The sequence below is a fragment of the Xyrauchen texanus genome, chromosome 11 (assembly GCF_025860055.1).
Source record: "Xyrauchen texanus isolate HMW12.3.18 chromosome 11, RBS_HiC_50CHRs, whole genome shotgun sequence".
NCBI classification, from domain to species: Eukaryota; Metazoa; Chordata; class Actinopteri; order Cypriniformes; family Catostomidae; genus Xyrauchen; species Xyrauchen texanus.
The window spans coordinates 1,207,884-1,232,065 of NC_068286.1; the positions used below are offsets into that span (position 1 = coordinate 1,207,884).

Sequence of the window (24,182 nt, forward strand, 5' to 3'; positions counted from 1 at the left end):
GTTTCTGTTGAATAATTAATAGAAATTGTTTAGTGTTTTTGAACACTGTCAGAGGAGGTGAATGTAGATTGTGAGAATTGCACATTTATAAATGTTTAGGCATTTAAACACATTTATGTGCATACGATCGTCTATGAATAGTTTGAACGGTTTTGACTGTTAATATGTAAATGGGATGACTGGAAGAATGACATATTTATCCTGTTGTGACATAATATCTGTAATGTATGATGTCCATAGGTTGTCATATTCCTCGTAAAACATGATTGTTTATTATTAGGAGCAGACTGGAGTTTGGGGGCGGAGCTGAACTCACCGAATCAAAGTGAAAGTGAAAGTGAGATGACGAGATTCCGAAATGTTTTAACCACAGAGCCGCAATCTACCATCACGTAAGTTTATTAACCTCTTTCATGTACCAGTGTTTTGATATAAAGAGCACTTGAGTCCGTTATGTCAGTTACAGGCATGTGAAAGTTTGACTGTTATTTATTTTATATATGTTTTAATTTTTGTCTGTAAAAGAGCTGCGTATAAAATGGCAGGACACGTTGACAGTCAAAACTTGAAGTAAATCGCTGATAATGTTCCCTTGAATGGGTATTTATAATATCATATCGAAATCATTTGGATTATATTTGTATCCGGTTAACATTGACTTTAAACTACGTACTTCTTATTTCTAGGAAGTTTTTAGGGGCGTCATTTTAAAAGTGGGGGAGGGGACACAGTTTACACAGACCCAACACTTACAGTGCAGTGTTAATATATTGCAGTATATTTTAATATATATGTATATTTAAGTATGATATAAGTATAACTTACATGTTTCATGTATAAAAAAGCATGTCTATTTACTTCAGTAGCCTACTTCATCACACGTGTTCTAAAAACACAGCAGATCTTTCTTTTCCTACAGTTCAGTGCACTCCAACATAAAGGTAAAAACCAGGAGCTGATTTTAAAAATAGCTTAACATATTTAACTCAGATCTAGTAATCTGCTTAAATTGAAAAAAAAAAACAACCGATCAAACTATTACCTCACAAACATAAAGTAAAACCTCAACTTAATAAAGACTCATGCGCTGATAGAAACTCCACTTACAATGTGTGCTTAAAAGAAGGATTGTCCTTCGTTTATTCTGCCGTGTATTTCACATAATGCTGCCAATCAAGAACTCTCATTTGTGTTCCTCGTCTCTAGATTATTAATTTAGATCAACATCAATGCCAATAATAATCATGGATAAATGAGCATTGTTGAAAGCAACTTTGTAGAAATGAACAGAGCCGTGTTGATGAGACTGTCTGAATGATGGACTATTACTTTAGGTTTGTTTCGGCTCATGAAACTCACCTGTGATTGGCTGGATGGTCGCTCAATCAGCCCAAAGTAACAAAACACAAGGAATACTGTATACAAATCCACCATTTGTATTCGGGATTGGCTTAGCTTGGAAAAGTGCGAGAGACAAAAATCACCTTTTAACGTGACGTAATTTGTGTTGTGTTGCAGCACTTAATTTTAAATATGGTTGAACAAATCAGAGATTTTTTTTTTTCTCCCCAATGTTGGAAAGCCCAATTCCCACTACTTAGTATATCCTCGTGATGGTGTGGTTACGGGTTACTCAATCCAGGTGGTGGAAGACGAATCTCAGATGCATCCACGTCTGAGACCGTCAATCCACGCATCTTATCACGTAGCTTGTTGAGCGCATTATCGTGGAGATGTAGTGCGTGTGGAGGCTTCACGCTATTCTCCGCAGCATCCACGCACAACTCACCACACGCCCCACCGAGAGCGAGAACCACAATATAGCGAACACGATCAGGTTAAATAAAATGTCGCACCTGCGTTAACAATGTCACAAGCTTTAAAATATGGCATCATCATTTAAGAAAAAAGGACCACACGGGTTTCAGATTGACCACCTCCCCTCATCAGCACCACTATTGTGGCCAGAAATGAACAGTCCATACTACAACTGAAATGAGTAGAGAGGAGGGGAGCAATAACGATCAGCTGTCACTTGTAACCACTCTTGTTAAATGGCGAAATTACACTCTCCTCTAGAGACCCATCTCTGTACAGTGTCCCCGCATGTAAAGGATGGGGAAGCAGGTAAGAGCCGCCACACATTTATAAGAATAATAAATAATGCACACCTGATGAACAAAGCATTGATTGTGTAAAATAAATAGTCCGTTCAACCTTTTGCAATACAGTTTTGGGAGTCATAATTCTAAACGCATCATATAACTGGCCTGTTTAATCCTTCACAGCAGTCAATTCAGTTCACCAAATCACACCCACATATCAGAGTAACCAGAAATAATGCTATGCAACTGCTATGACCAATAGTCATTAACACATTTATTTTTATGTATTTCTACCATTACTTGAACACAAATTCCAGGCATCCCGCCTTGAGAATCTCTGCAAATTATTTGTAAAAGTCGTAACGTGCGCCTCTTATCTTTTGAAATCAGACATTTGCCACTGATGACAGCATCAAGAACTTTCCTTTCTGAGAGAAAAGATCTTTTAAATCATATTTTGGATGGCCATTGGACAACAATTCCCTTTTAGCTTTGAGATGAACAGACCCCTGTAGCACTGCCACTGAGGAACAAATGGATAATCCAGTTGTGTATCATGCACAGTGTATAGCCAAACAGGTCTGAAATCAGTCTGATATTTTTTTTAGAGAGGAGGGGTGTACTTCTTCCAAAATGAGTCTCTATGAGGAGAAAGAAGCAGAGGCTGCTGTTCATTCCCCAGAACCCAGCTATGTGTCAATGAAGAGCAACATCTCCATGAGGGAACCGCCTGTATTGAGTAATAGAACAGCAATATCTGACCCCAGGTAAGATCTGCAGACATTAACAATAGACATTGAGATGAATGGAATTGCATTTTATTTTGTTTAAACTGGCTAAAGGAATTGTTACATGTGTGTGAAGGATGCCCTTTCCAGTGTAGCACATTTATTAAAGGGGCTCTTTTCGGAAAAGTACAGTCAGAAATTGTTAAAGGAGCATCTTGTTTCTCTGCCATCTATCTGATTATCAACACGCATATAAACTCTATGAACTGTAATCAGTACCTTATTAAGTTTTCAACATATATTATGCAGTAAGTAGGGTTGCCAACTGTCCAGTATTAGCTGGGACAGCCTGTATTTTGACCTATGCCCCATAACCTCACAAAACAAATGACCACACTTACTACTTCAAAACAGAGAGTGAAGTAATAGGGTCTGTTCCAAAACCTAGTGAGCTTCCTCCAGAGGAAGTATTTAAGGACATCATAGGCCACCATTTATATTGTAGATATTCATATGTCTATAAATAGGAACACCAGAGTCGTCGCCAGAATGACATTTATAAGAATAATAAATAATGCACACCTGATGAACAAAGCATTGATTGTGTAAAATAAATAGTCCATTCAACACAAAGTAACAAGTAACACTGATGAGCAGCACTATACGGGCACTTTTCAGAACCTCGCTGCATGGACAGCAACTCAAAAAGCACTTAAAGCGCATCCTCACACGTTTATGTTAACTGCTAGGGTCTGTTCCAAAACATAGTGAGCATCCTCCAGAGGCAGCATTTTAGGTCATCATAGCCGCAATCCCGATGCAAAGGCTGTTCCAAGATCTTTATTATGCTGCCTCATAAGATATCTTGTTTTGGCCAAATTTTAAGGAAGCTTCATATGTATCCTTCCCCAGGTAGGCGATCTCAAAATGTATCATAATAAGCTTGGTGGAAAAATGTATCCAAGATGGCGGTCTTAGTATTAGCTATTATGTATTAGCAGCCACACAATAAACTGTACAAAAAGAACTCAAGTCAAGTCAAGTGGTTTTTTATTGTTGTTCAACCATATATAGTTAGTACAGTACACAGTGAAACGAGACAATGTTCCTCCAGGACCATGGTACTACATAAAACAACCTAGGACAAACACAGAACCACATGAGACTACACAGACTAAATAACATACCTATATAAAAAAGTACGGGACAGTGCAATAAATCACAAAATATTTACAGGACAATAGGCACAGTGCCGACCAGTACACAGTAGTGCAAAAAGATGACAGTTTCTAAAAATGCCAAATGTAAACTTAACATACTATGAGATAGTGTTCAACTGATACTGAATTAATGTCCACACTGTTTTCCAAATCACTTTTTCCCCTTAACGGAAGACATGTACATTCTGCAAAGACACTCAAAAGAAAGTGAATTGCAGGCAGGAAAAATGCAGGAAAGAGGAATATTATAATATAATTAATTTCAAACGTGATAAAACATCTCACTACTGTACATCTCATCTAATAATTATGGTCTTCCACTTTAGAATTTATCCAATTAGCATTGAAGCATGAAAAAAGTTGAAAATATTGTCACTACTAACAGACAGTTCAGGTAAAATACCGCTCCTTTTTATACTCAGTAACAATGCCATTTCAAAACACGTGTAGCATTCACAAAGGCCTACACTGAATAGAAATTAACAAACTCTCAAAATGTCTAATGAACTTTCAGCACATGTACACACACCTGTTAGCACAATAATGTTATCATTTATGTAACTCATTGCGCTCTGTTTCTGGACGTCTATAGTAGCCGGACCGTAATGGCGGATAATATAAGAAATCTCCACTCTGGACTTCTTGCCAATAAAGTCAAAAGAGCACACAAACTAATGATTCCAAGCTTTTTCAAAGAGATGTTCCTAAATCAATCATTCTGTAGGTAGCTGATTGAAGAAGCAGCATCTTGGACTGGAGTGCTTTGTTTTGTGAGTGGTTTCTGATCATACAATTGCTGTTTTAGATAAAACTTTAGTCTCACTCCATTATTAGGATAACTATTAACTGCACACATTGTCCGGGGAATTTTAAAGACATTTTATAACATTTAAAAAGCAAGAATCTAACTGCTTGACACGCAAGCAAGCAGTGACCGGCTACACACAAAATGCCAACCAACCGCACTTCCGCAACCCAACCAGCATTACACCCACCTAGTGAAATACTGTGGACTCGCTGAGAATATTGTGGATTGAAATCAGTTGCTAGTCAAGTCTTGTGAGCTGCACATGAGGAGTGCTATTTGAGTGATGCACAGAGTTGCCGCCTATGTAGAGTGTTCTGATACGCTCTCTTATGAGGCTCCATTTCAGGTTGGATGCTGCCATACAAGACAGCTGCCTATATGGGCAGGAGACAGCGAGGCATCTCACTAAGTTTTGGAAAAGACACATAGTGTGTCCAAGTTACCACAATTGTACTGCAGTCCTGAAAACTGTGTCTAAATGACCACATTTGTACCACTTGCCTTTGGGGGAAAAAACAATACTTAATTGATAGAAATTACTTCTCAGTGTTGTATAGCTGTGCATTTGAAAAATGTTGACATGACTTTAATTGTACCTATTACCTAATAGTTTTCCAAAGTGATAGTTAATTTGAAAGTGAAAGACTCACAAGAATTGTCATTATCAAACATAATTTCTGTTCCCTTGTTTATTTTAAATTTTTCTGCAGTTTGAAGCAATATAACCTTGTCAGATCTTTAAAGTCCTGTACTGCCTTCGACTGTCAGAGCCACATCCTGCAGAATGACACAGAATTTGCCTTGAAGACATGCACACTGCTGGAGGAAACTGGAGACTTGCAGCAGGATTCTCACCAACCAGTAGATGATGTTCTTCAAAGAGTCAAAGACCAACACAAAACCAGCATGCATAACAAGTATGAGAGCTTCTTTGAGGGAATCAAACTACAAAATAATCAAACCTTCCTGAACAGAATTTACACACAGCTCTACATCATAGAGGGAGAGAGTGAAGGGGTGAATGAAGAACATGAGGTTCTTCACATGGAGAAAACACCACAAACTCAACACTTACAAGACACTCCAATCTACTGCAATGACATATTTAAACCCTTACCTGAACCAGGGTGTGAGGAGAAGAGAAAAGACCAAATAAAAACTGTTCTTACCAAAGGCATCGCTGGAATTGGAAAAACAGTCTCTGTGCAGAAGTTCATTCTGGACTGGGCCGAGGGAAAAGCCAATCAGGATGTAGATTTCATGTTTGTGCTTCCATTTCGAGAGATTAACTTGATTAAAGATGAGCAGTACAGTCTTCACAAACTTCTGCTGGTCTTTCATCCTGAACTGCATGATCTAGACTCAAAGATTTATAATGAGTGTAAAGTTGTGTTCATCTTTGATGGTCTGGATGAAAGCAGACTTACATTGAAGTTTTCAGAAAGTAAGAAAGTTTCTGATGTGACTGAGACTTCATCAATGGGTGTGTTGATGTCAAACCTCATCAAAGGAGATCTGCTTCCCTCTGCTTTCATCTGGGTCACCTCCAGACCAGCAGCAACCAATCAGATCCCCTCCAAATACATCAAACGTGTGACAGAAATTCAGGGATTCAATGACCCTCAGAAGGAGGAATATTTCAGGAAGAGAATCAGTGATGAGCATCAAGCCAGCAGAATCATCTCACACATTAGAAGAGCAAGAAGCCTCCACATCATGTGCCACATACCAGTCTTCTGTTGGATCTCATCCACTGTGCTTCAAAACATCCTGAAACAAGATGACAGTGCAGAAATCCCTCAAACTCTGACTGAAATGTACATCCACTTCCTGCTCATTCAGATCAATATGAGGAATCAGAAGTATGAAGAGAATGATTCAAAGAAACCCCTGCAGTCCAACAGAGAAGTGATTGTGAAACTTGCTGAACTGGCGTACAAACAACTTATGAAGGGCAATGTCATGTTCTATGAGGAGGACCTGAGAGAGAGTGGCATAGACGTCACTTACGCCTCAGTGTATTCTGGGATCTGCACTGAGATCTTTAAGGAGCAATCTCTGATTCATCAGAGGAAAGTCTATAGCTTCATACATCTGAGCTTTCAGGAGTTTCTGGCAGCTTTATATGTATTTCACTACCATGTAAGTACAACTATGCAAGGCCTAAAATATTTTGCTTCAATACAGAATTTACTGAAAGGAGCCATAGATAAAGCCCTTCAGAGTGATAATGGACACCTGGATCTTTTCTTGCGATTCCTGCTGGGCATCTCACTGGAGTCCAATCAGAGGCTCTTACAGGATCTACTGACACACACAGAGAACAGCTCAGAATGCATAATGGAAACCCAAATGTATGTCAAAGACAAAATCAGAGACGGACATGGACTCTCCATGGAAAGATCAATCAATATGTTCCTCTGTCTGCTGGAGATGAAAGATCAGACCCTGTACAGAGAAATTCAGGAGTTTGTGAAATCAGACAAACACTCAGAGAATAAACTCTCTCCTGCTCAATGTTCAGCAATCGCATACATGCTTCAGATGTCAGAGGAGGTGCTGGATGAGCTGGACCTGAAGAAATTCAACACATCAGAGAAGGGTAGAAGTAGACTTATACCAGCTGTGAGCAACTGCAGAAAAGCTCTGTGAGAGTTAAATCCATCAGTATTTTTTTATTATTACTTACTACATATGTAATATGCCTCATATTTTCAATGTCTGGTATTAACAGAAGAGTCTGAGTCACACAGAGTCAGTTCAAGAAGGTCACTGAAAATTGTTTACTCTCTTTTAGACTTGCTGACTGTAATATAGCTGATCAGGTCTTTGAAATCGTGGCTTCAGCTCTACAATCTTCTAATTCCCTCCTGAGAGAGCTGGATCTGAGTAACAATGACCTGCAGGATTCAGAAATTAAGCTGCTCTCTGATGCACTGAAGAATGCAAACTGTCAACTGCAGATACTGAGGTTTGTAAGAGTAAATTTGTGAGGGGAATTGATACTGATAATCAGTTTAGGTGCGCGGAATACTCATCCACCATTGGGTGTGGTTAGCATAGAAAGAGTAGGGGTCAACCCTCCGAGAGGTGTTTTTACAAATAGTGAAGAACACAAAATATTAAAACAGGAAATAAAGTGTACATTGTGGATTGGTGATATAAATAAAAGGTCCTTGGTCTGGGGCACAAGGGGAAGTGGCTTTCTTGTCACGGCACCAGTGTCAACGGTCCTACTCGACCAGTGAAAAGCCATGGACCAAGCTTCTAAGGCCAGGAGAGTGAGGATTACACACTGCACAGCTACACATGCACTGTGAGAAAAATGGTCTCTTGGGAAGAGATGCACTTTGCATTTAAAGCGCCTCTCCTTGCTCCGGCCTACAATGATTGCGAACCTCCTTGGAAGTGGCAGGGTGACGATAATGCAAGGCATGTCATTCCGTCTCAAGGCTAAGAATCGTGACAGCCCTGTTTAAAAAAACAGCTTAACCAGCTTGCAATTTCCATGCTGTTCTAGGTGGTTTATGGTGGTTAGTGCTGGTTTGTTGTGGGTCTAGCTGGTGGAGTAATAAAGCCATGCTTTTTCACCTGCAAAGCCTAGGTAGTGAAGCTGGTTGAACAGTTTGGTCTTTCTTATGAAGCTGGTTAAGACTGTTTAAAGTCCTGTAATGTTACCAGCACACCACCAACCATTGCTGGGGGACCAGGTCCCAAAACACAACATAAGCTCATGACAAGCAATGTTAGTCTTTTCAGTGGGGAGGAGAAAGAGGTTTGTTGAACTCTTTATGTTTGTTGAACTCTTTATGTCAGCTCCTTAGGGGAGCCAGTTGCTCCTTAGGGGAGCAAGTCAATTTCGATCCCTGTGAGCATTATGGCTCAAAATGTGTCATAAGAATTTGCAGTAACAAATGTACTGCAGCTTTGATGAGATACAGCTCTTATACTGGAAGAGGACTCAATGTGTTTATCTCTCTTTTTGTAGAATATCTGGCTGTATGGTGACAGAGGTCGGCTGTTGTTATATGGCTTCAGCTCTGAGTTTAAACCCTTCACATCTGAAAGAGCTGGATCTGAGCTACAATCACCCAGGAGAATTAGGAGTCAAACTGCTCTCTGAGAGACTCAGTGATCCAAACTGCAAACTGGACAAACTCAAGTATGTTGGGTTATATCACAAATGCATGTGTATGTATTGTGGCTAACTGGGACTTCCTGTAGGAATTTAAAAATGTTCATGATAATATCTTTGATAATGAATATTTAACTTTTTATTATCTGATTTGGTTTTACTCAAGACAATTTTAGATCATCAATCTGTTTTAGCCCAACAGATGACCATACAAGCATACAGCAAGTGCATTCAAAAATAACTTTCACTATTGTCAGTTTAACTGAATTTAACTGAGTTGTTTCAGTGCTTTCAAGCTTTACTTAATCTGTTTGTGTTGGGACAGATTTATAATTTATTGCTTGGTTAACTGAAACTGGGCAGGGGATTTCAAATTTCCAGTATGCTTTGCATGGCATTCGGTAGTGAGAATGTTTTTAAATAAAGTGTTATACACTGCCTGGCCAAAAGAAAGTTGCCATTTGAATTTAAGGCAGTGTTTTGATCTGGGGTTGCTTCAATTGGTCAGGTCTAAGCTCAGCAACATTATGTGTCAATAAAGTGAAGTCAGCTGACTACCTGAATTTACTGAATGACCAGGTAATCCCATCAGTGGATTTTTTCTTCCCTGACGGCACGGGCATATTCCAGGACGACAATGCCAAGATTTATCAGGCAGATTTATCACAAATTGTGAAAGAATGGTTCAGGGAGCATGAGAATTAATTTTCACAAATGAATTGGCCACCACAGAGTCCTGGCCTTAACCCCATTGAAAGTCTTTGGGACGTGCTGGAGAAGACTTTTACAGAGTGGTTCTACTCTCCCATCATCAATACAAGATCTCGGCCAAAAATTTATGCAACTCTGGATGGAAATAAATTATGTGACACTGCATAAGGTTGTCGAAACAATGCCACAGTGAATGCGCACCAAAATCAAAGCTAAAGGTGGTCCAATGAAATATTAGAGTATACAATTTTTTTTGGCCAGGCAGTGTATGTGTCTGTGCAAAATGAATGTAAAGAGGGAGACTTGTAGTGTTTAATGTTTTGTGTTGTGTTGAAATATAAAAGAGTTTTGGGGGTTACATCATGGTGAAAAGTAAAGCATGAGCTTAGCTTAAGGACATGTACAGTGCCAGTTGAGAATTATCTATAAAGATAATTATTTATGTAGGTAGAGTGAGTTGGCCACTAATTGCAGGGTTAGTGGTTTGCTTCCCGGCCCACACGCCAAAGTGTCCTTGGGCAAGACACTGATTAAGGTTAAGATTCAACTTGATTGTCATTGTGCAGAGCCAATGAAATGCATTTGTTTTCACATATCCCAACTAAGCTGGGGTCAGAGTGCAGGGTCAGCCATGAAACAGTGCCCCTGGAGCAGATAGGGTCAAGGGCCTTGCTCAAGGGCCCAACAGCGGTATCTTGGCAGTGATGGAGCTTGAACCCCCAACCTTTTGGTCAGTAACCCAGAGCCTTAACCGCTGAGCAACCACTGGCCCTAGAGTTGCTCCCAATGGCAGGCTAGCGCCTTGCATGGCAGCTCTGCCATCATGGGTGTGTGAGTGTGTGTGTGTGTGTGTGTGTGTGTGTGTGTGAATGGGTGATTGAGTTCACAGTGTAAAGTGCTTTGAAAACCGAATTGAAAATTCACTGTACTAGCAAGTTAATCATGGTGAGAGTTTAATTTCTGTTAATTTAAAACATATGACTTAGTTGGGTTTACTCAATTCAATTAAGTTCCCTCTTCTTGAAGTACACCAGTTAGCCACAATATTAAAACTACCTGCCTAATAATGTGTAGGTCCCCCATTCTGAGATGCAATTCTTCTCACCACAATTGCACAGAGCGGTTATCTGAGTTTCTGTAAACAGTCTGGCCATTCGCTGTTGACCTCTCTCATCAACAAGGCATTTCTGTCCACAGAACTGCCACTCACTGGATGTTTTTGGCACCATTCTGAGTAAATGTTAGAGAATGTTATGTGTGAAAATCAGCAGTTACAGAAATACTCAAACCAGCCCATCTGGCACCATTCATGTGATTATCTAATCAGCCAATTGTGTGGCAGCAGTGCAGTATTTCTGTAACTGCTGATCTCCTGGGATTTTCACTAGAATTTACTCCAAATGCTGTCAAAAAAAAAAAAAATCCAGTGAGCAGCAGTTCTGTGGAAGGAAACGTATTGTTGATGAGAGAGGTTAACAAAGAATGGCCAGACTGGTTTGAATTGACAAAGTCTAAGGTAACTCAGATAACAGCTCTGTAAAATTGTAGTGAGAAGAATAGCATCTCAGAATGCTATTCTGAGATGTGGGTTGGCACTAATTTTTGTGGCACAAGGGGGACCTACACAATTTTAGGCAGGTGGTTTTAAAGTTGTGGCTGATCTGTGTATTTAAATTAAGATTATATGGTAGTTTTAATTTAAGAAAACTCATTTTAAACACGTGCAACCACTGTCCATTATCCATTATTCCTTCCAAAAATTGGAAGGAAAGGATGGAGTGATGGTTGTAATTTTGGACTCAATGAAAAGTCCTGGAATTTGAGCTGTATTATGGAAGATTCACTGCTTGGCACAATAAAAAGAGCACTGACATACGTGCCCCTTCACCATCGTCTAACATAGTCGGAGTGTATCTGGACTGGCCAGCCGGCACTCTGTCCTCTTCCATCTCTGACACACACACACTAACACACTTACAGCAAGCATATAAAATGTTGGGTATTCCATAAATCTTTTTTTTTTCTACTATCGAAATGCCCAAATGGACCAATTTAATAAATCAAACTTTAATCTAGAAACATAAGAAACTGCTTGCATTACACTCTATTGTCTGTGCCTCTGTGCATTTTCAATCACTCTGCGCACTCACGTGGTTGTTCATCCTATTTGCTTAGCGATGATTATTTAAAAATGCTGTACAAATGATGCATGGTATCTGTTTTTGGTATTGGAACATTTCAAAGTATTAGTGCATGACCTGATACCAATAATCCCTAATAATAAAATGTTTGCTATCCTTTTGATATGTTTGTCTAGTTTGGACCATGGAGAGCATTTCAGGATCACACCAGGACTGCGAAAATGTAGGTCTTTTCTCTCTTTTACACACACTTTTGCACTCTTGGCTGTAAAACAGTCCTTGATTCAGTTCAAATCTCTCTTCTTTTGGTTCAGATGCCTGTGATCTCACACTGGATCCAAACACAGTAAATAATCGTCTCATTCTGTCTGAGGAGAACAGAAAGGTGACACATGTGGAGGATCAGTCATATCCTGATCATCCAGACAGATTTGAGCACTATGAGCAGGTTCTGTGTAGAGAGAGTCTGACTGGACGCTGTTACTGGGAGGCTGAATGGAGCGGATGGGCTGATATAGCAGTGTCATATAAAAAAATTGGAAGGAAAGGAAGGAGTGATGGTTGTAATTTTGGACTTAATGAAAAGTCCTGGAATTTGAGCTGTATTTACGGAAGATTCACTGCATGGCACAATAAAAAAAGCACTGACATACGTGCCCCTTCACCCTCATCTAACATAGTTGGAGTGTATCTAGATTGGCCGGCCGGCACTCTGTCCTTCTACAGCGTCTCTGACACACACACACTCACACACTTACACACATTCAACACCACATTCACTGAACCCCTCTATGCTGGATTTGGGGTTTTTTATTCCGACTGCTCAGTGTCTCTGTGTTAAATCGGACAACCATCTGTGTGAAACAACAGTGGTGCATACAACTCTCTCTTTAAACACATTCCATATTTTAATAGTTGTTTTATGTGAAATTAAAATTAACCTTTAAATAGAAGTTATTTCTCTGTCGCAAAAGGTCTAAGTGTTGCATTGCATCTTATTCCATCCTGTTTTTGAACATAATGGAGAAAGTCTTGTCTGCTTAAAGTTAACGCAAGCATTGTTAAAACTGTACACATGTATATAATTTATATTGGAGCCACTGATTCTACCATCACATGCATGCATTTAGTTTTTTAGGGGAGATTCGACACATGATGCACCAGTCAACTGCAAACAGACCTGACAAATGGGCGGAGAATGTCTCCATCTAGAGGTGAATATATGACATTACCCTGATAGCGCATGAACATTACCAAGACATGTATTAGATGTGTGTGTTTACATCTTGGAGGTTGTTTGCTAATCTGCAAACATCTAAGACGTTTCCTCTCGGATGTCATTAAGACAGTCTTCAGATGTCTTTAAGATGTTTATGATTTAGAATGTTTGTTAATCTGATCTTTTTAAGATGTTAAGCAAATGTTGGTTAGAATGCAATGCTTTCTAGAGGAAAATATCTAAAATAGACATCTCGGAGATGTACATGGACATACATTTAAGTGAACACCACCTGTAGTGCTATTATTAACCACTCTTTTTAATGGGGGATTTTCATTTGAATCAACTTTAAAGTATATTCCACTGCCAGTCATTACTGAAAAACCTTTACTTCATTTCATTTGTACTATTCAGAGACTGGAAGGATATTTTGTAAAATTTTCACCTTTTAAAAATGAATAAAAAGTCAATTAATTTGGATAAAAATGTCTTGTGTTTCTTCTTTAAAATGTAAATCCTAGAATGCCTTGATGCAGTGCCTGTAAAAGTAAATTTATTCAAAAGGAAAATGACCTCATGAAAACAGAAGTCTAAACTCAGTGCATATTTGCTTGGTGGCTCTGTAGTTAGTATATATTGATACACATATTCTATTTAAGTAGGCAAGCTGCATGCAAATATTTGTTACAAAAAAAAATACAATAATCAATCTGACCACTGAGGCATTGGAAAAATTTAAGAAAGATTTGCATGAAAGCAATTCAGCCCACCTAATGCAAATGATAAACAATGATACTGGTTTCATGAGTTTGTTTGCCCATATAATCTTTAAGCTATTAAGGTTAAACTTATTTGGCTTGCTGTCCATGGAGGAGGGGCTTGATGAAGCAGCATCAACTCGAGCTCTGAAGTATCCCACCTGGGACTATTAATAGGAGATTATTAAGTGGGGCAAGATGCCGAGGGTAAAAGTGGAATTGGGGAGGTGGTGGAATGCTGGAAACAGCTGAGACCAAAGACAGGTAAAGAGCTGCTTATATACTCTGGCTGTTAATTGAAAGATTAGATGGACCCGCTCCTCCTGAAATTACGTTTAGGGACTTCAATTCATGAGTTTGTTTGCCCATATAATCTTTAAGCTATTAAGATTAAATTTATTTGGCTTGCTGTCCACGGAGGAGGGGCTCGATGAAGCAACTCGAGCTCTGAAGTATCCCCCCCAAAAAGATGCAGGGGGAGTTTAGGACAGCAAGTTGTTTGCTTAGAGGTTGAATTGTTTTAGATGATCATTAGACTTTATAGTACGGAAGGAACCCCCCCCCAAAAAATGATGAGGGATGGTGGTTGCCTAGTTTCTTCAGGAGCTGTTGGCAGGGCAACTGTTGCACATTAGCGGTAGATATTGCGGGAGTTTGTACTGCTGTGACAAATGGGGATGCTAACACGTCTTGCCGATGTGTTTATTGACCTGGAGTCGTGAGCAGGCAAAACTGCTGCTAGGCTGGGCTGACGTCTCCATACTATGTCCACCATGAGTTGGGTACTGCTGTGGCAGTATCATTTTAAAAGCATGTCCCAGCAATGCGTTTGCAGCGAAAGACGTGACTGAGGTACTGTTTTGGTTAACTGCATTGAAGCAGCCAGCTTATGGAGGTAGCCTCACGTAAGGGCCCGATTCTGGTGGAAGATTTAGACAAAGGACATTCATACAGCTATAGGGGGCTGTACCATTGATATATTGCATCTAATTTGCCAGTTTATGAAGGCAGCCTCACGTAAGGGCCCGATCCAGGTGGAAGGCTTAGACGAAGGAACTTTATGCAGCTATAGTGGGCTGTACCATTGATATATTGCATCTAATTGGCCAGCTTACGGAGGCAGCCTCACATAAGGGCCCGATCCGGGTCGAAGGTTTAGATTAAAGGACCAGTGAATGGCAATAGGGAATCGTACAATAGGTATACTCTCAGGTCAAACTGCTTGCGACGGTATCCTCGTTCAAAGGTCTACATATATAAATATTTTGTTAGAAATGTTTAGTTATGTTTAGTAAGAGAAGGAAAAGATTAGTTGTGAAAATGTAACTTTATTACATTTATCATGTCAGGGCACTAATGTGGCAATATCGAAAGGAGTACTGCTGTGGCAGTATCGTGCATAGTCAGGAGCTGCTGCGGCAGTATCAAGCGTGGTTGGTGCTGGGCTCTTTGTAACCATGAGCGAAATAAATGACAATGCAAAGGCTAATGGGAAATGCTAAAGGCTCTTAGATTACTGCATCACAACGGCACTTGAACGGGAGAGCTCATACTGCATTTTGGACGGGAGAGCCCACGGAGTGAATAACGTGAAATTTCACACTGCATTCAAATGGAAGAGCCCATGCTGCAATTCGAACGGGAGAGCCTGCAACCAATGCACTGAGGCTTACAATGCATTTGAACGGGAGAGCCCACATTGCAATTTGATGGGAAAGCCTGCATGGTGTTCGAACGGGAGGGCCCACACAGCGGTTCAAACAGGAGAACCTGTGGCCAAATTGCATAGGCTCACACTGCGTCCAAACGATGAAAAAAAAAAAATTACCGAATTGCGGTTTGCGATTGGTATATATTTAAGGAGCTATGCTCCTAGACTTTATAAGAAACATGGTTGCGGTGTTGTGGGGGATTTAGTGGCACGCCCTGAAAGGTTCCGCAGTTGTGGCAACAGGCAGCACATTTGCGCTGCTTTGCTATGTAGTGGGAGTTTGTAGCATGGTCTGAAAGACACCGCAATTGCATATTTAGGTGAAACTTATACTAGGGAGATATTTCACACCCCTGTGTATAAGAAATAATCTGTGAAAAGTTAGATCCATGGCCACTGGAGAGAGGGCTGCACTTGCGCCGGTAGAAGTAAAACTTCTGCTAATGCTTATTTGAGGGGAAAGCATGTGGTCGACATTTCGGGGAAATAAGTCTAGGGAGAAGAGAAAATGATATTAGTGACATTTAGAAACAGTAATGTTGGAAACAGCTGAGACCGAAGACAGGTAAAGAGTTGCTTATATACTCTGGCTGTTAATTGAAAGATTAGATGGACTCGCTCCTCCCGAATTTACATTTTAATCTTTGGAGGGGTTCCCGCCAGCACAGCATTGTGACGAATGTCAAGAGTGAAGTGAAAGTCACATGAATTCCAATATGACTGTTCAGAGGTCGCATTGCAAAAAATCAGACATAGCCCACTTTCTTCTCATCTGTCCCAAGTACCACACTGTGAGAAAAACACTGAATCCATCATTCCTTACACTCAGTGATACAGAGAATATCCCTATACTTGCAGAGGATGACAGCGCAGCCACACTACCTGCCATTCACACTGTTAGACATTAATAATTCACTGTATACATTCCATATTGTATGTTTTCTCCAATTTTCTTTCTTTTTATTCTATTTAATAATTCTTCTTTTTCATTACTAATAATTGTTGTATTTATTATTGTATTATTATCTTATTTTAAACAGTTTGTATTTACATCACCTTAAAATACTTTGGCAAATACTATACTCCAACTGTCATGCCAATAAAACTGAACTGAATTCAAATTCAGAGAGAGTGACAGAGAGAGAAAGAGAGAGAGGCAGAGAGACTTGACATTTAAGGTCTCTTTATTACAAAATTTAAATAAGAATAAATAATCACACAATTATGAGCATCGTTTTACAAGCAAACATTACTCAAATATACATTTGCAAACAGTCATCAGGGTCAACTTCACAAATACACTGATTTACTCCACATTTATATCTGCAGATCATTTATCAATTTATAATAGCTAAACTCTATGCTGATGGTATTTTATGAATCCCTTTAATACTGAAATAACATCAGTTGATCTCTTTTCACTCAATTTACTTTTTCTTGACAATCATATAGCCATCTTTGCTTGCCCAAATAAATAGTTTAATAAAACATGACTCTCCATTCTACTTCTGCTATACTTGGGCCCATAAATAACCCTTGCAGGTGTAAAAACTTCCCCCAGGGTTTGACACCACTCTTCTATTTTATAAAATCATGGCTGTAATCTCACACGATTAAAAAATAAGTGAAAGACAGTTTCTTGTACTCCACAAAAAGGACAACCCTCCCTGACCTGTGGATCAAGGTGTGCTCTGTGTCTGTTTGTGGCTATTATACCATGCACAATCCTCCATTGCAGGTCTCCAGTTCTTTTCTCAATAGGAGGTTTGTACAAGGTCCTCCAGCAGCCTTTAGGGGAAGTGCTTGACCCAAAGATCTCCTTCCATTTTGACTCTCTCACACTCTGAAGCTGAACACCTTTACACACAGTACATAAATAGCTTTCTTTCCAGCATTTCAAAAAAATCCCAGCTGAGGTGTCTTAAAAGAAAGCAAACCACTCTCCATTTCTTACCAATTTCTAATATCAGGTGAGAAATTCAACTCTGGGTAGACAGAAGTCTCTTCCTCTCCAAAAGGTGTCTCTAAAGACAGTCTATATTCTGGTGGTAAAAACTCGTAAATTTGAGTCAACAGTCTCTCTGCCACCCGAACTGATCTTATGCCCAGTTCTGAAGCCAAATTCTCAGCAGAAATGCATCCTTCCTCAGGAACAAAATTTCCAATTTTGTTAATATTTGCAGTCCACAATGCTTTTCTGAGGGATACTGTTCTATAAACATCTAAATCCAGTGCAGAATTAAAAAACTTCTTTCAAACATAGTCCCTTCACACCATTTGTGAGAGAAACTGAAAAATGTCCATGATTTTAACATTGGTCTATAGAAAAATGTCAGTCCTGTCAGGTCTAGTTATTCGATATCCATAAGAAACAAGTGGTGTTCAAATCCCCTGTTGCCCGCTCTATTCAGGAGGGCACAGGCTATCCCAGCCCAGCTTACATCCTCCCCATATCCAAGGATGTAACATCTCTGTGCTGCCTGGAGTCTAAAATCTCTGACTTAGTTTCTAATGTCGACTAGTCCCTGTCCTCCTTCCTGTATTGGCAGATAGAGCACTGTTACCATCAACCAGTGCTGACCTGACCAGCAGAAGTCCACCAGGTGCTGTTGAATTCTTCTTACTGGGTCCTCTGGAGGCTCTAGAACCATCATCTTGTGCCACAGAGATTATGCAACCAGGTTGTTACAGACCAGGATTCTACCCCTGTAGGACAGCTGGGGTAGCAACCATTTCCAGTCAGACAACCGAGCACACACTTTTTTCCCTAACCCAAATTTTTTTTCTATATTCATCTGTCCCTAAAAATATCTCTAGATATTTAAAACCCACTCTCCCCCACTGCAAACCACCAGGTAGTGATGGACTAATAAAATCTTGATCACACCACATCACCTCCAAAGCGTTTTCTAAACATTGAACATCGCTATGATTTCTAATTAAAACTGTGACATCATCTGCATATGCAGAGAGCTTGCTAAGGCACTTAAAATCCAATGTATTGAGCTGTAACCATGTTAGCTGTCTTCTCAATCTACACAGCAAAGGCTCAATGGCTATACTGTAAAGTTGACCTGAAATAGGACAACCTTTCCTAATGCCTCTGTTGACTTTTACAGGAATACTGAGGCCACCAGCTATTTTAATCATACATGTGGCCCCAGCATAAAACATTTTGGAAATAAAATTGTAACCAAAACCAAAAGCCTTTAAAGTATCAAAAGAAAAGTGTGATCAACTCTGTCAAAAGCATTTCCTAGGTCTAATGACAGAAAACCTATATTGGTATTATTATAAGAGGCAAAATAAAAAATGTCTCTTACCAAATGTAAATTATCTATTATGGATCTATTTTTTATACAATTTGACTGATATTTAGGTATAATTGTATGCAATACACCATTTACTCTGTTGGCCAAACATTTATAAAAACTTTTGTAATCAGAGCCTAAAATTGCTACAGGTTTCCAGTAATTCAAGAAAGTTAAGTCAACTTTTTTGGGGAGTAGCGTTAAAACTACCCACTGACAACTCAAAGGAAGAATTCCTTCCTTGATGCATTTTTGGAGTACCTCAAAATAATCATGTCCAATAACATTCCAAAAACTCTTATCATTTCGCCAGGTAATCCATCCAATCCTGGTGTACGTCCTGAGGAGAGTCCCATAACAACAGCATTAAACCTCTTCAAAATTGAGTTCAGTCTCTAAAGATTGCTTGTGTTCTAATGTTAAAAATGGAAGATCTTGTAGCAGTTGATTTCTACACTGTTCATCTGTTGTCAGCAGCATTTAAACTAAAATAAAAATCCACAGCAAGTTTGCGCATCACTACTGGGTCTGAAGTGTTATGTCCATTGTTGTCTTTTAAAACAAACATCTGTTTTCTTGTCCTGCTTTTCCCTCCAAGTTAAAGAAATATGAAGAAGGTCCATCCATGGATCCATCTCTTATTGTTAAAGACTTCTTACAAGTGCTCCTTGTAGATTCCTAGCAATAATATTATTCATGTTCTTTTCAATGTTCATGATCTCTTTTTCTTACCACTCTAATGTCTTTTTCAAAACTAAAGAGGAATGAGATGTATATTGTTGACAGTTACCAACTTCCCACCACTGAATAATACTTTCATAAAGGCACTTTTCACTTTTCCAGGTTTCCCAAAAAAGCTTAAAATTCTCACAAAAATGTTTGTCTTCCAAAAGTTTAACATGAAAATGCCAGTAATAACTCTATACTTTCTTTCAGTCAAAGTACGCTCAATTGTGATACGTTTATGATCAGAAAGAGCTGTGGGAATGATTTCTGTATTACCAATTTTATTTATTATATTGTGTGATATATAAAGCCTGTCCAAACGTGCTCCAGAAATGCTGCCATTGCTAACTTTCATCCATGTATACTGTTGTGGTGATAAATTATGCTCTCTCCACACATTTTTTTTATTATATTAGCTAAACAATTAGCTGACTGTGCATGAGGTTCTTCTCCATTCCTATCTTGTATAAAATCTAGAGTGCAGTTGCAATCTCCTCCTAATACAATAACATCACCATCCTGCTATTGTTTTAAAATGTGCTCTAGTTTAGTAAAAAGCTGGACTCTGTCGGCTTCTATATTAGGGGCATAAATGTTCACAGAAAATTAAAATTCACAATTTCAGCCCTTACAATCAATAATCTCCCACGTACCACTTTTTTGCTGTTTTAAGAGCAGGAGGAAAAAGCACATCTACTCTAGCACTTAAGTTAGTCCCATGACTAAGAATTCTCTTTCCTTCCCACCACAAGCCCCAAGCAATCTCATTGTTTTGGCTGCTATGGGTTTCATGCAAAAAAACAACACTCAGACAGTTCAATCGTATAATTTCTGATAATAAACAATTTTTTCTCCATCCTTCATTCCATTTACATGAATTGATCCCACCCACAAGTTCTCCATAAGAAATGGGAAAAGAAAGAAGAAAAAACAGAAAGATAAAGAAAAGTTATTAGCCATTGAGATTATTTAGATTTCCCCTCAATTTCCCTGACTTTTTGCTTTGTTTAAGAACTGTGATATGCTTTTTGAGACGAAACCTCTTCTGTTGTGAGAGCTCATCGTAGCTACTCACTTTCCTAGCCCATATCACAGATGAAATAAACTTGTCAATATCGGGGAAGTAATTACCTATTTCAACACTTTTCAAATCAATAATTTTAAACCAACTGCATTATATGGCAGTGAGGTGTGGGGTTCACCTATAAAATTTGACTTAATAAATTGGGAAAAACATCCCAATGAAATTAAATTCAGAATTTTGCTAAAGAATACTCAAAGTTCAAAGAAAAACACCAAACAACAGATGCAAGGCAGAATTAGGCCAATACCCTCTCCTTTTAAACATTCAAAAAAGAGCCATCTAATTCTGGAAACATCTAAAGACAAGAGACCCCACCACAAACCATTATAAAGCCCTACAATACCAATAGATGAGCGAGGCGAGGAGTCCGCTCTGCCAGTTGGTGCTGAGACTGACAAACTCACACAATCATTCAGGCCAACCAAATTCTTGATACAGAAAAATACAAATCACGTGGGTATCATGTGAGGAGAGACTCTGCTAACACTGCAATCTGGGAATGATGGAGAGACAGAGCTGCACTTCCTCAAGGAAATCCTCATCAGAAACCACTATTATCCCAAAACCCCTCATTTGTAGATAATATTGAATTCAGTTTATATAGTTCATTAGTTAAAGTTAACTTGATAATTGATCATAATAATTTGTATTATCTATTTTCTTTAATGATTTTCAATGTTTTTCCTTTTATATTGCTTGTTCAAATCCTAGTTCTATTGTTCTAAACTATTTTCTATGTAGTTTTTTTAATGCTTTGGCAATACAAACATGTACTTTGGTCATGCCAATAAAGCAACTTGAATTGAGAGACAACGAGAGAGAGAGAGAGAGAGAGAGAGAGAGAGAGTGTGTGTGTGTGTGTGTGTGTGTGTGTGTGTGTGTGTGTGTGTGTGTGTGTGTGTGCTTGTGTGTGTGTGTGTGTGTGTGTGTGTGTGTGTGTGTGTGTGTTAAGGCGTTAAGATTCGTCCGGTCACGCCTGTCGCATCCAGCACAAACGGGAATAGCGTTTCTCTCCCGGCAGGATCCGCCACGCATCTATAATAAACTAAATCATTGGGGTTTCGTGTGTCCGAGACAGTGTTGTCGCCGTGTGTCTCTAATATATGCAGCATCTTCCATTGATCTGTTGATATCTGCTGGGATATTCTGCATCTTTGGAAAAAATCACCTCAAGTGCTGCACATTAATGGCCACCATCACAGGCTTCTCTGTTATACCTGTTCCATCGGGGCTCCATCGAATCGATGGGATTTTGATTAAGAGAATTTGGTGACTGTAGATGTGAATATATAGCCGTTTTTATTCATTTATTATACGCCTAACAGTGTTTTCATTCGTCGTTTCATTTATCGTTACGTGCAGGCCGTGGTTTTCGTCACGGATGTCCACGATGGGTTTCAGCGATAAATACCGCGTATGTTGTTGATAATCGGTGACATTTATCACGGATGAAAGCCGTTTTTAGTCATCGAGGACGGAGAGCAGCGCAAGGCGGGATTCTTGCGTCTGTATCAATCGACGCACCTCTTTTTACCTCAGCTTTGCCTCCGATTTTTCCTTCTTATGATTAGTTTTATTTACATTCGTCATTTTCTATGAAAATCACTTGAATAGATGTGTTATTAATTTAGTTTTTTATTTCGTTAAAAATCACCTGTCCACCAGAAGAGGGTCTCCATCAGCTTATCGTCTCATTGCAATACCCTTGACGATCAACAGTTCATCGCGTGAAGACGGCATGCCTCAAAATTGGCGCGAATAATTCGCGCGATTCGTCAAAATTGAATCTAAGAATATCTGCTCATGGTGACTAATTAACCGAATCATTTCTCATCTTCAGTCATTAATGCTTTTAAAGTTACATGGTAATTTGTGTTATCGCCAGGGCCAGAGGACTGTATTCTTAGTGGAATATACCATTCTCTTTTAACCATTCCTCTTGCACAGACTGAAGGCACTCTATACTGGGGACTATTTTGATTTTAATATTATGTTTTCAGTCCTTTTTTCGCCTGGAAGATGGCAGCTGTTTAAATTTTAATCTTAATCCATTCTGGTGACACGGGAGGAGAAGAGGAGTACAGAGTGAATCGGGGTGGAGAGGAGAGAGGAGAGGCGGTGGAGAGGATGTAGGGTGGATACGGGAACACCTCAAGGTACGAATGAATGTACCACTGGCAGTTGTGTGTTCAGTCACATCCCATTATATAGAACACCCATAAATACATGCATACACACACACTGTGTATACATGCACGCCCACACACACGTTAGTCATTTTTCATTGCATGTAAATTGAGTTACAGGCCAAAGGCGAGCTGAATGATGTGGCGCGTGAGTGGTGTTTAAATGTGCTGGCGCCACTGACTGTTGCTGCTGCATTCTGACAGACCTCCATCTGTCCCCTCCCAACATCTCCTCCATCTCTCCATCTTTCCCCACCCAATATCTCCTCCATCTCTCACTCTATCTTTCTGCCTCCTGAACAATAAATGATCCCAACCTATTATATGCATTGCATTTGGACAAAGGGGTGTGTGGGAGGGGGCCCAGATGGTACACGTACATCTATGTCTGCTTAAGATCATTTAATCTGGAAAGCATCTCAGTCTAAATAACATCTGCTAAACATCTTAAAAATATCAGATTTATAAACATTATAAATCACAAACGTCTCAAAGACATCTACTGAATGTCTTATTGACATCCGAGAGGAAATGTCTTATAGATGTATTGCAGATGAACAAACAACGGAAAAAAACATGTCTTCCAGATGTAAACACACTCATCAAATTGACGTCTGGGTGATGCGCATGTGCCATCATGGGTGTTTTCATCTGGAAGACGTATTTTTACATTGTTTGCTTCTCGGATGTCAATAAGATATCTTTGAGACATTTATGATTTAGATGTTTGTAAATCTGATCTTTTTAAGATGCTTAGATTAGTGGTCGACCGATATATTGTTTGATGGCGCTGAGAATCACCTGTTTGCATGTGAAGTTGTTACGCGTCATCGTGTTACTACAATAATAGACCGGTGTGCAACACAGTCTCATTTTAATGGTCCGCATATCAGAGACCGCGGCTGATGCGTTTGAGCTCATGTTAAAGTGCTTGTCTGTTTCATTCTCCCTCTCTCTCCTCAACAGTTCCCTGTAACTTTTTACTTTATTGTCTAATGATAAAAATGCAAAGATCAATAAAATTGATGTCATGTACCATCTGCAGATATGCGCATATTTTGTTTAAACCGATGTCATTCATGAACCTCATGAATATCTAATATCTTCCTCTGAAGCGCAAATTCTATTAGCCAGAATCAAATCTTCAGGATCAAAAGTTCCTCTGATTCACAAGTCATGACGGTCAGTCCGTGACAATCCAAGCAGGCGATCCAGGCCGTTTAAACTGTCAGGAGATTGAGGCTCGCTCTGGATCTGTACGAGCGCGTGAGTGCAACTTCAAAGCTGCGTCTGAAACAAGGAAATGCTGCCTCCGGAGGCTGAATACGGAGGTACGATG

General features: G+C 39.4%; 2 protein-coding genes across 2 annotated transcripts in view; both read left to right on the forward strand.

Moving 5' to 3' along the window:
• The first annotated feature begins 311 nt into the window (after nt 1-311).
• On the forward strand, nt 312-13,481 carry LOC127651684 (NLR family CARD domain-containing protein 3-like). The gene is given in 7 exon segments (XM_052137643.1): nt 312-392; nt 2,714-2,872; nt 5,572-7,509; nt 7,659-7,832; nt 8,850-9,023; nt 12,025-12,157; nt 12,159-13,481. Coding segments are annotated over 7 exon segments (3,159 nt in total). The 5' UTR covers nt 312-342; the 3' UTR covers nt 12,690-13,481.
• Nucleotides 13,482-21,632: 8,151 nt separating this feature from the next.
• The window catches only part of LOC127651401 (adhesion G protein-coupled receptor L1-like), a 43,481-nt gene continuing 40,931 nt past the window's right edge, over nt 21,633-24,182 (forward strand). Inside the window, exon 1 of the mRNA XM_052137197.1 lies at nt 21,633-22,813. The gene's annotated coding sequence lies outside the window, so the exon portion shown is untranslated. The remainder of the gene's footprint in view (nt 22,814-24,182) is intronic.